Source organism: Haliotis rufescens, unplaced genomic scaffold (genome assembly GCF_023055435.1).
Source record: "Haliotis rufescens isolate VD_foot unplaced genomic scaffold, xgHalRufe1.0.p SCAF_14, whole genome shotgun sequence".
Lineage (NCBI taxonomy): Eukaryota > Metazoa > Mollusca > Gastropoda > Lepetellida > Haliotidae > Haliotis > Haliotis rufescens.
In genome coordinates this window covers 14250667-14262294 of record NW_025963824.1, presented here as the reverse complement: position 1 = coordinate 14262294, position 11628 = coordinate 14250667, and the positions used below count along the sequence as shown (strand labels likewise).

Sequence of the window (11628 nt, the reverse complement as noted above, 5' to 3'; positions counted from 1 at the left end):
ACTAATATGTAACGAAATAAAAAGGTGTGTAACCCAATAAACAGTTGTGGGAATATTTAAGGATTTTTTAATTACCGTATTCGACGTAATAAGCGCCCAGGGCGCTCTCAAAATTAGAAATAGGGGGCTCTTATCAGAATATTATTTTGGTGTTAAAAGATTGCAGATTTCGTGGTTTATGCTGACTGCCTGATATATTTTTCCAGGACTTAAATGCCCATAATTAAGGGTACATATAAGACACGGGTGCATATTATACACGAATAAATAAGTCTTGTGTACATTGATCAATCGGAAGGGGTGCTAATTTAGATTGTTCACTAGCCAATATATTAGCAAATATCGCCGTGGGCGCTTATTAGAGCGGGGCGCTTATTACGTCGAATACGGTATTATTTTAAATGGAAATAAAAATTAAACGTGCAGCGAACTTTATGATGATGCGGGCGGTGCCTGAGAACCAAGACTATTATTTTTTTTAGTCTAAGACACAACTTTTACTGTTCTAAATTACCATCATCAACGTACTCCATCTTGACAGTTAGACTTGTATATACTCTCTCAAACATATTTACAATTATGAGTCACAAATGTATTATTCAAAATAAATAGTGACAAGAACTACATTAGGAAAAAGTTAACAGGCCATGTATCCTTCCAAACAGATTGAATGATATTGTCACAACACGTTTGTCATACAAATATTTGTAGTAATCCTTTTTTGACATGTTTGACATTAAAGAATTGAGTTATATTATAATGTGACACAATAGCATCATACAGACAATCCAGGGAGTATATTTTATTTTCCCTTGCGACCTTTCTTCTTCTGCTGTTTTGAAGACTGTTGTTGATGGCCCCCTGACTGAGACTGTGACTGTGTACGAGCTTTCAACTTGGGAATGGTCTGTCCGAGGTACAGCAGGAGTGAGTTCCCTGAAACAGAGTAAAGTGAATGAGTGAGTGAGTGAGTTGGGTTTAACGCCGCTTTTAACAATATTCCAGTTATATCGCGGCGTGTCAGCTTAATGTGGGAGGAAAGCCCGAAGTGATGCAGGTCTCAGACGTTTACCACTTCGGTGAAACCAACGAGCACGGGTATGGTGCTGACAAACCTAGAAACATAATCGGGGCGAACCGGGATTCGAACCCACAATCATAGGTTTCTGGCGTGTCCTAGGGACGCGACTCTGCACAGCGAATCGCGGCGCCTTAGGTGACTGGGCCACCCATGCCCCCAGAACAGAGTAAAGAGAATGAGTTGTGATTTGGGCTAAATGTCACTTTGAACAGTATGGTGGCTTGATGTGGGAGAGCAGTGTCTGAAATAAGTCGGCCCATAGGCCTGTGACAGGTCTCATGTTGGGCCAACTCTTCCAAATTTGTATGGGTCATAGAAAATTTATGTGTAGGTTTATTTGTCACAATAAGCTGCAGCTTCTAAAATGACGCCTGAAGAGTTTACAGGATTAGAACTTAACACTAGCCTGCTAGCCAGGGGCTAGTAACAATTCCTGCGGGCAAGTACAAATTTTCCCATTGTTATAACGTTACAAGGGCATTTTATCTTTACCCGGACTAGAGAAGCTTTTGTGTTTAGTTCTAACCCTGAACTTCTGAAGTCTGTGGGTTGTGATGGCAGCCTGGCAATATTGTATATTTCAAAGACTGTCTGGGAGAAAAACCCATAGTGAATGAGTTGGGTTTAACGCCATTATTATTACAGTATTCCATTTACATCAGCCCTAAGTGATGCAGGTCTTAGACATTTACCACTTTGGTGAAACCCACGAGCACGGGTATAGTCTGACAAACATTCAAACATAATTAGGGCGAACCAGGATTCGAACGCCCAAGGGATGCAACTGTGCAAAGCAAATTGTGGCGCCTTAGACAATTCAGGTACCAGTGCCACCCCACCACCCAAAAACCACATGAAGGTCCTACAACCTAGCAACATAATAAGAGTAAATCTTGGATTCAAACCCAAGGATTTCTATGGGACGCAACCCTGCACATCAAACTGCAGCAACTGGATTGGTGTGACCTGTCAGAGTCACTTGTGCCCCCGATCAAGTGAGTGAGTGAGTGAGTTGGGTTTAACGCCGCTTTTAACAGTATTTCAGTTATACCGCGGCATGTAAGCTTAATGTGGGAGGAAAGCCCGAAGTGATGCAGGTCTCAGACGTTTACCACTTCGGTGAAACCCACGAGCACGGTATGGTGCTGACAAACCTAGAAACATAATCGGGGCGAACCGGGATTCGAACCCACAATCATAGGTTTCTGGCGTGTCCTAGGGACGCGACTCTGCACAGCGAATCGCTGGGCCTTAGATGACTGGGCCACCCGTGCCCCCCGCCCATGATCAACCAGAGATGGAGTCTGTCCATAGTGAGCACAAGCGTTATTTTGCTCTTAAGCCAAAGCTATTACACATACCAAATTAGAACCATTTGAAATGAAATAAAATATATAGAAACACATTTTTTTTTAATAATGACAAGACAAAAAGTGAGCAGAGCTCACTAATACCCCTGACTTATTTCTACGTTCAAAACATGAAATAAGAATATTTCTCTGAAAATCTGTTCATCAAAATTAAACTGTGCACTGCACCTCTCCTATTGGCATAGAAACTCTACCCCCAATAGGAAAAGAATCCACAAAGTAGTTTTAAAGTTATAGATCGCGCAAATGTTGCAGTAAAAAAAATAAAAACATTAAAAAAATCAGATTTTTTTCAGAATATACACAGCCTAATGTTTAAAGCATTCACTCGTCACTCTGAAGACCCGGGCTCAATTCCCTGCATGGTGTCCCCTGTCGTATCATATGCTTTTTGTTTGTTTGTTCTTTAACGACGCACTCAGCAATATTCCAACAATATCATGGTGGTCTGTAAATAATCGAGTCTGGACCAGACAATCCAGTGATTGACACCATGAGCATCGATCCACACAATTGGGATACGATGACATGCATCAACCAAGTCAGCGAGCCTGACCACCCGATCCTGTTTCTGCCTCTTACGACAAGCATAGTCGCTTTTTAGTGCAAGCATGGGTTGCTGAAGACATCTTCTACCCTGGATCTTCAACTGATATGACATCTGTAAGACTGAGAATTCTTGGAAATCAAGTGTAGCGTGCCACGTGTTGCCAGTCTGGACCCTTATTGCTAAGACCCTAAATGTGTCAGAGAGTTCGCTGCACAGACCTAGATAAATCCCTGCCTGGCAAAGAGTTGTATAATATATGTACCCACCATGGGAACGTGTGTGGCTTGAGACCCCCTTAATACTGACAAATGGTAGCTGAATTTTGACTAAACTAGACACAAAAGATGTTTATTGATTACTTTTTTGTCTGAAGTTCATAATTCCATCAATAATATCCATGCATAAAAGTTATCACTGGGATATAAGGTGATCCATGTTTATCATAATAATAAGCTGAAGCAAAGGTAAGCGTAAGATATGCATGTGAGTGAGTGAGTGAGTGAGTGAGTGAGTGAGTGAGTGAGTGATTTGGGTTTAACGCCGCTTTTAACAGTATTCCAGTTATATCACGGCGTGTCAGCTTAATGTGGGAGGAAAGCCCGAAGTGATGAAGGTTTCAGACGTTTACCACTTCGGTGAAACCCACGAGCATGGGTATGGTGCTGACAAACCTAGAAACATAATTGGGGCAAACCGGGATTCAAACCCACAATCATAGGTTTCTGGCGTGCCTAAGGGACGCAACTCTGCACAGCGAATCGCGGCGCCTTAGACGACTGGGCCACCCATGCCCCCTAGATACGCATGTGCAAAATTTTAGACGATTTCTGCAATATCACTGTAGGTATTGCATAGTTTAAACAGCAAGTGTTTGTGTTAACACTGAATGGGTCGAAGTTAAAATGTGTTGCATACAAGTTTGACTTCTCTCACAAAACAACAACAAAATGAGTCTTGGTATAAACAATACCACTCAACTTCAGACAGGGATACTGTGCTAATTCACATTTTTACAAAGTCACTGGACAACAACATATAAAAACATTTGAACTGAAGCTTAACATGTGTCAGTTCCATGTCCAAATGACATCCTATTCGTATGACAACAACTCCAAACAACATCTCAGATTTATCCCCACCTGGATATTCAGAATACCTCTATGAAATGTTGAGTAGCCGGTAGTACATTTTAAAATATTTCTACATCGGATGCAATTCCATAAATATTTATAAAAATTGTTGTCTCGATCATCTGTAGAAACCATTCAAATTCTAGCTTCTATCTGTTAATAAGAGTGAGTGAGCGAGTTGGGTTTTACACCGCTTTTAACGTTATTCCAGTTATATCACGGCGTGTCAGCTCAATGTGGGAGCAAAGCCCGAAGTGATGCAGGTCTCAGACGTTTACAACTTCGGTGAAACACACGAGCACAGGTATGGTGCTGACGAACCTAGAAACATAATTGGGGCGAACCGGGATTCGAACCCACAATCATAGGTTTCTGGCGTGCCTAGGGGACGCAACTCTGCACAGCGAATCGCGGCGCCTTAGACGACTGGGCCACCCGTGACCCCCTGTTACTAAGGCACAGTTCAACAAATGACCAGATTGTGATGACTTACGAGAAGGAAATTGTTCGGACATTGGCTGTCCCTCCTCGTTCCTCAGTTGGACACGGATTCGACCTCGGAACTTCTGATCTCTGTGATCCAACTCCCGGGGATAAACTTTATTCTGAAGCATTCAAATGACTCAATAACACACTCGTTCAAAAATCAGTGGACATTTCTCTGGGAAACTTAACACTAAAACTCAATAACAATGTCAGTATGAGGTAATGTTAGTTTTGTCTGTTTCGTAATGACACAATCAGCAATATTCCAGCTCTATGATGGCTGTCTGTCAATAATCAGGCTGGACTAGAGGATTGACATCTTAAGCAATGATCTGTGAAATTGGGATACAATGACATGCATCAGATGGCCGACTTGGTATATATACAGTATATATACTGTTTAACGCCAAATTGAACCAAACTCACTTCCTGATCGTGACCTTCTGAATACTGTTCAACGCCGAATTGAACCAAACTCACTTCCTGATCGTGACCTTCTGAAGAATCCAGTTTGAATTTGTCTTCTTATATATATATATATTAATGTGTGTCAGCTTAATGTGGGAGGAAAGCCCAAAGTGATGCATGCCCTTGACATTTAACACTTACGAGAAACCACGAGCATAGGTTTTGTGCTGACGAACAAAAAACATAATCCAGGTGAGATTCAACCACCTTTAGAATATCTTTCAATACATTATACACCATGATATCCCGCCGCCCTTGATTCTAGTGTTGGTACAGACTAAGCTTCTTTGGTCACGCCTTTACATCAGATTGAAGGATGGGAGCATGGGCATCACAGTTGTTGTGAAGAGTTGCCTCCCTTTGACTTACCAGAATCCTATGATCATGGGTTTGAAACCCAGATTTGCCCTGATAATGTATCTTGAAATATTAGCATTATAGTGGCAAACAGCTAGGATTGCATCACTTCAGGATACCTGTTCAAAATGGCATAAACTCAACTTGGTCACTTATTTGAAAAATGTGTGCACTGCACAGTAACAGCACAAACCTCTACACCAAGTGTCAAACCGGCTGCTGCGCACACATCCCGGATCTCAGCATAACTAGGGTTGTCTACAGCCTGCAAGGAAATAACATACAATCATATCAAATGTATACCATGGGAAATAAATAATTACATTTAGTAGAAAAAGTGTTTTCTTAAAGTTCAGTGCTTACAGTTGGTTGGTTGGTTCGTTATTTAACGCCGCACTCAGCAATATTTCAGCTATATGACAGCAGTCTGTAAATAATCAAGTCTGGACCAGACAATCCAGTGATTGGTATTATGACATGGATCCACGCAATATGGGATCGATGACATGCATCAACCAAGTCAGCGAGCCTGTCCACCCGATCCTGTTAGTCTCCTTTTACGACAAGCATGGGTTGCTGAAGACCGATTCTACCCCGGATCTTCACGGGTGCAGCGCTTACAGACGGATGACAACCGATGAACACAAGCGCATTTCGCAATGCCAAGGTGACCTAAAAATATTTTTTCTAAGTATGTAACTCTGCCAACTAGCATTGTTTAAGAACTGGGAATTAATTTTAATGATTCAATAGGATTTTGACAATGCCATCAGTACTCTAGTTCACTGAATTTGAAACCCTAATAAATGATGCTTTCTTCATCTTCCAAAGACAAGGGAGTTAACTGACATAAAGTCCAGTTTCCCTCCTTGCTGAACTTGGGTGGAATTATGGCGTTATATTTTGGCCGGACTAAACAGTCTATGCATAGCCCAATCAAAATCGTGTAACGAAATCAACATCCGGTTCGTAAACTGTCATACAGATTTCAGTCAACCGCAGGATTTACAAAGCATGTGTGCTGTCAATTTAGCATCAACATATATACAGTAAACTGCGGTTATAGCGAACACGCTTATAACGAACTGACGAATATTCTTTTTGGTCCCGACTACTTGCTGAAGTCATGCTGTATATGTACTTATAATGAACTACGGTTATAACAAACTAAAATTAGTAGTCCCTTTGAGTTCGTTACAACCGCAGTTTACTGTATTCCAAATCGTTTCATGTTTTCAATTAAGGTGCTCACGGATTTAATGCTCTTCATGAAGAAAGGAGGGACATAGAAGGACATAACTCAAAATAGCCACTGGTGGCCCTAAGATAAAGCCCAGAAATTCCAGTCTAGTTCGGCAAGTGTGGAAGCTGGATTTTTACAGTCAGTTAACTCCCTTGCCTTGAGGTGAGGTGAAATTGGGTTTAACGTCGCGGCCAACATTATTGCACTTATATAGCGACGTGCATGCACGTGTATGTGTGGCTGCTTGTACTAGTCCGGACTGATGCCAATTTATAGTGCTAGCTCACTGAGATACCATGCCGCAGTTTAACATGAATACCCCACTCAGACACAGTATACTGACTCCGAGCCGACCAGTCCTTGTTTTAGCCCCTTAATGCCGAGCGCCAGACAGGGTTACAACAAGTACAATCTTTTAACGTCTTTTTGTATGACGCGGCCCGGGGACGAACCCTGGACCTTCCGCTCTCCGGGCGGACGCTCTACCACAAGACCACGGAGGCGGTCCTTGCCTTGAGAAGATGGCTTTCTTGGGGATCCAAAGAAAAACAAGGTGTGTCTCACAAACCTGATCCTTGGGTATTCTGCGTCCCTCCTTGAGAGACTTCCGGCTGTTGATGTAGGCTGGGTACACACATATCCACCTGCAAAGAGGGAGTTTAATTTAACAGTGTTTCAGGATGGGTATTAGGGCTGGTTATCTTATAGATCATAGAGATCGATAATCGCTAACAAAATATTGATCAATTATTGATAAATATTGGAGAAGTAACTTTAAGCAAATGTGCAAGTAAATCACGAAAGAATTTAACATAAATCACACTACTGGTGAGCAGTGACACGTTTATGCCGGGATTACTTTGTGGACATGTGAAATATAACAATTGCTTTTCATATTCGACAACGGACATGATTGACAATAACAAGCCCCTTTCCGTAAATCTAAACTTTTTCATCACAATAGTTGATGTGAGTTATCATCGATGACAACAATTTCATATCGATATCTATTGCTTCCAATTGACAATCCTTTTGATTATTGATCGTTTTAGCCAGCCTTTATGGGATAATACTGAGCGAAAGACAGTAACTTCGGTTAACCTGTGACTCCAAGCCAAATTGATTGGAGGTGATATGAAATGGAGTTTAACGTGGCGTTCACGATTATTGCATATATATAATGATTGTATATGCATTCATGTGTGTGTGTTAGGCTGCTTGTACTAGTCTGGACTGATGCCGTTTTAATTGTGCTGGCCTACCGAGATACCATGCCCCATTCCGGTTACTGACTCTGAGCCGACCAGACAGGGTAACAACAAGTACTATATTTTCAATCAAGATAATACTACTTTAAGGCATCGGGATCACTTGTAAGTGTCAGAAGACTCAATCGCGAGACACCATGCCTATCTGTAATCTTCGTAAGTGTCCGCCACCTATTCCACCATTTTCGTTCAGTTCTGTAAGGGTGTAGGCATGACTAGGTAAATTTGCACTTAGTTTTACAGTGTGGAGGTAGCTCAGTCAGTTAGCTGTCAGACTAACAATCCAAAATCCAAAGGTTGTGAGTTCGCGTCCGACGGATTCTCACAACAACTGGCCTTTAGGACATGTGACACACAGAGATCGTTCTCACAAGAAATTGTGGTACTGTATTCTAAAGGTGCTCCCCATATCTTTCCCGACAACTAACCTTAGGGTAGAAAAGGGGTGTTTGATTGGGAAGTGGTGCCCAACCCTATTGAGAAGAGGTGTCAGAACAGAAAGGGCTACGCAATCCTAATGATCGTTAAAGGACGCTTGATCAGAAAGTTGATCCAAGGGCTAAGGAAAGAGATGTGGTTAACCTAGCCTTACCCTAAGGGTCGAAGAAGCAAGCGAGATCTGTGACTGTGAAGCCAGACCCACTGCCTTCAGTCTGTGCCAATTGAGCAACATAAGCTGCTCCGGGTAAACCTCATTTAGAAGTGAGAGTCTTTTAGGTTTTGCGTAAAATAGTATAACCCCTGTCAACACCGACCAAATGAGCGTAAGAATACACAATGTGGAATGAAACATCTGCCTTCCCATCTACCATATGGCCACAAGTTCTGGAAACATGTTGAATTTACAGTTTATTTGGTCCAAATATATTAACCAAACTTTGGACATGGATTCATGGGCATACTAAGTCTATACCTAAAAAAATTACGCTTACCTCTCCCTGTCTGTATGTTTGTAGTCGGGATTCCATGGACGAGCAGTCGGTGCGACAGATGGGGCAGCCATGTTGAATTGTCAACTTCCGGTTTATTGATCCAAAAGATGAAATTACTACTACGGGAAAGTATTTTCAATTATTCGATAAACAAAACAAAACTGTTTCAACCGATTTGTAAATAATACTATATTAAACTTGAAACTGTATTTATTTTTGTTCACATTATGTTTTTCGTCTTACACGTTAAATTCCAACAGTGATAGATGCAACCAAAAACTAGAATATATTTTTCCGAACCAGGATTTGTTGCCAGCAAACCTAGTTATTTTCGTTTAGATAAATAAACTGCAACACAGACATTGATCTTATCTAATCACTTTGTTCACTGTTACAGTAACAAAATACTCGAACAGGTAAAAGCGAGTAAGGTGGCGAGGATATAAAAAATGCTCTCCCGTGAGTCCCCGGACGAAAAAACATAATTCTCGACTAGTTCGCGACCTGTGCTGCGCAATTCGTAAGCGCATGTGTCACTTTAAATGAGTGAGTGAGTGACTTTGGTTTTACGCCGCTTTTAGCAATTGTCTAGCAATTGATAGTATAAGGGCGTATGGTCACATTGATCAACAAAATGAAAATACAGTTTTTGGAAATAACAAGGAAATGTAGTATCTTTGTGGGTAGCATCGGTGATTGTGAGGAAGTATTAATAAGTCACTTGCTTGGTAATTGTGCGATTTTCCTTTACAAAAATTTGACTTGCAATATTTTTACAGTCAAAATGTGCAAAATTTATGAAACGCCAAAACATTCAGTTGTTTTTCAAATTGACTGAAAAATATGTCCATCTGTATTATTATGATAACGAATTCCAAACATTTTTTATGTTTAATATCATCACCAAATGACTGAAAATGTTAGGATTAAAAGTACATTTGTATATTGTGTGGGTCCTAATCCTAGCATAATTAATCTATTGTGGTGTTTTTGACAGTCTTAATAATTTTTAGTCAATCTGTTAATTATCCGTTTCATTATTGCACTTATACAGCAACGTTCATGTGTGTGTGTGTGTGTGTGTGTGTGTGTGTGTGTGTGTGCTTGTTCTAGTCCGGACTTATGCCGAATTTTTAATGTTTTCTTTTATGACGTTTCTTAAATGATCTATATTTTCCCCCATGTATAAAATGTAGCGTATCGCGGGCAGCCTTTCACACTGAAGTATATGATAAAACTGTTTATTATATACTTCAGTGTGAAAGACGGAGCTTTCTGAAGTTGGGAAAATTGATATTTGCATTGCAGTGAACATAACACTTGATATTTCACTGCAGTGAACAAAACACTTTGACGGAATTTTAACGCCGCTTTTAACAGCAGTCCAGTTATATCACGGCGTGAGGGAGGAAAGCCCGAAGTGATGCAGGTCTTAGAAGTTTACCACTTTGGTGAAACCCACGAGCACGGGTATGGTGCTGACAAACCTAGAAACATAATCGGGGCGAACCGGGATTCGAACCCACAAGGGTCGCAATTCTGCACAGCGAATCGCGGCGCTTTAGACGACTCGTTATAAACCGTAAATTTCTGTCTTCACTCGTCAGTCGAGACTGTTATGAACTACAGGACCCGTGAAGATCCGGGGTAGAATAGGTCTTCAGCAACCCATGCTTGCCGTAAAAGGTGACTATGCTTGTCGTAAGAGGCGACTAACGGGATCGGGTGGTCAGGCTCGCTGACTTGGTTGATGCATGTCATCGATCCCAATTGCGTTGATCGATGCTCATGATATCAATCACTGGATTGTCTGGTCCAGACTCGATTATTTACAGACCGCCGTCACATATCTGGAATATTGCTGAGTGCGGCGTTAAACAAACAAACAAACAAACAAACAAACAAAAACATGATGTCAATCACTGGATTGTCTGGTCCAGACTCGATTATTTACAGACCGCCGTCATATATCTGGAATATTGCTGAGTGCGGTGTTAAACAACAAACAAACAAACAAACAAACAAACAAACAAACAAACAAACAATCGAGACTGTTCGTTTCACAAAGGGCCATTTCTGTTACTTGACCAGCGTGTATTCTTTCGCTCCAACAGCGGTCTCTAAGTTTTCAAGATTTTTTTTGGTTAAAGTTGATTTTGTATATAATCATATTTATATGTATGATACAGAATTTTCGTGACCCTAAATATCTTTTGTTACTTTTGTTTATATTTTTTATGATTTTGCAAACACGAAGCTACTTTTTTAGTCGCAAATACAAGGGGTGGTGAACCGTCCCTGTGAGTTAGGTAGGGAGAATTCACATTTCAAGGTTTCACACAAAGTATATAGTTTTATAGTAAATGTGACGATGTAGAGCCTTGTTTAAGAATTGTATGATTAGAATTTGAGAATTCTGTTTAAGTGAGAAAACGTGTGCTGACATTCTTGTGTGTTTTCTTTTTACAATAAAACAATAATTATGATGAATATACCGTGTGCTCATCTGCATATATCGTGTTATCAGCAAAGGTAAACTTGCTAAATCGAAAACACTATACCACTGCTCAAACAACGCGCGCATGCGTAATGGTCGAAGTGGACCTTTTACACGCAAGACCGTCAGTTTTATATAAACATAAACAACTCCCAATAACAAACGGTTATACTCGTAGTCGTACCATGGACTGTGCAACTTGAATTTTGTTGAAAATCTTACATAATTTAGTTGTCAATAAATTGA

At 40.8% G+C, this 11628-nt stretch overlaps 1 protein-coding gene across 1 annotated transcript; it reads right to left on the bottom strand.

Annotated features, from left to right (window-relative positions):
- Positions 1-724: 724 nt before the first annotated feature.
- On the bottom strand, positions 725-8981 carry LOC124124419 (signal recognition particle 19 kDa protein-like). Its single transcript, XM_046487585.2, has 5 exons — positions 8886-8981; positions 7254-7329; positions 5636-5707; positions 4625-4736; positions 725-936 (listed from the first exon to the last, which is right to left on the bottom strand). Exons 1-5 carry the CDS (start codon positions 8954-8956, stop codon positions 803-805), a joined length of 465 nt encoding a protein of 154 aa, XP_046343541.1. The 5' UTR covers positions 8957-8981; the 3' UTR covers positions 725-802.
- Between the last annotated feature and the right edge of the window lie 2647 nt (positions 8982-11628).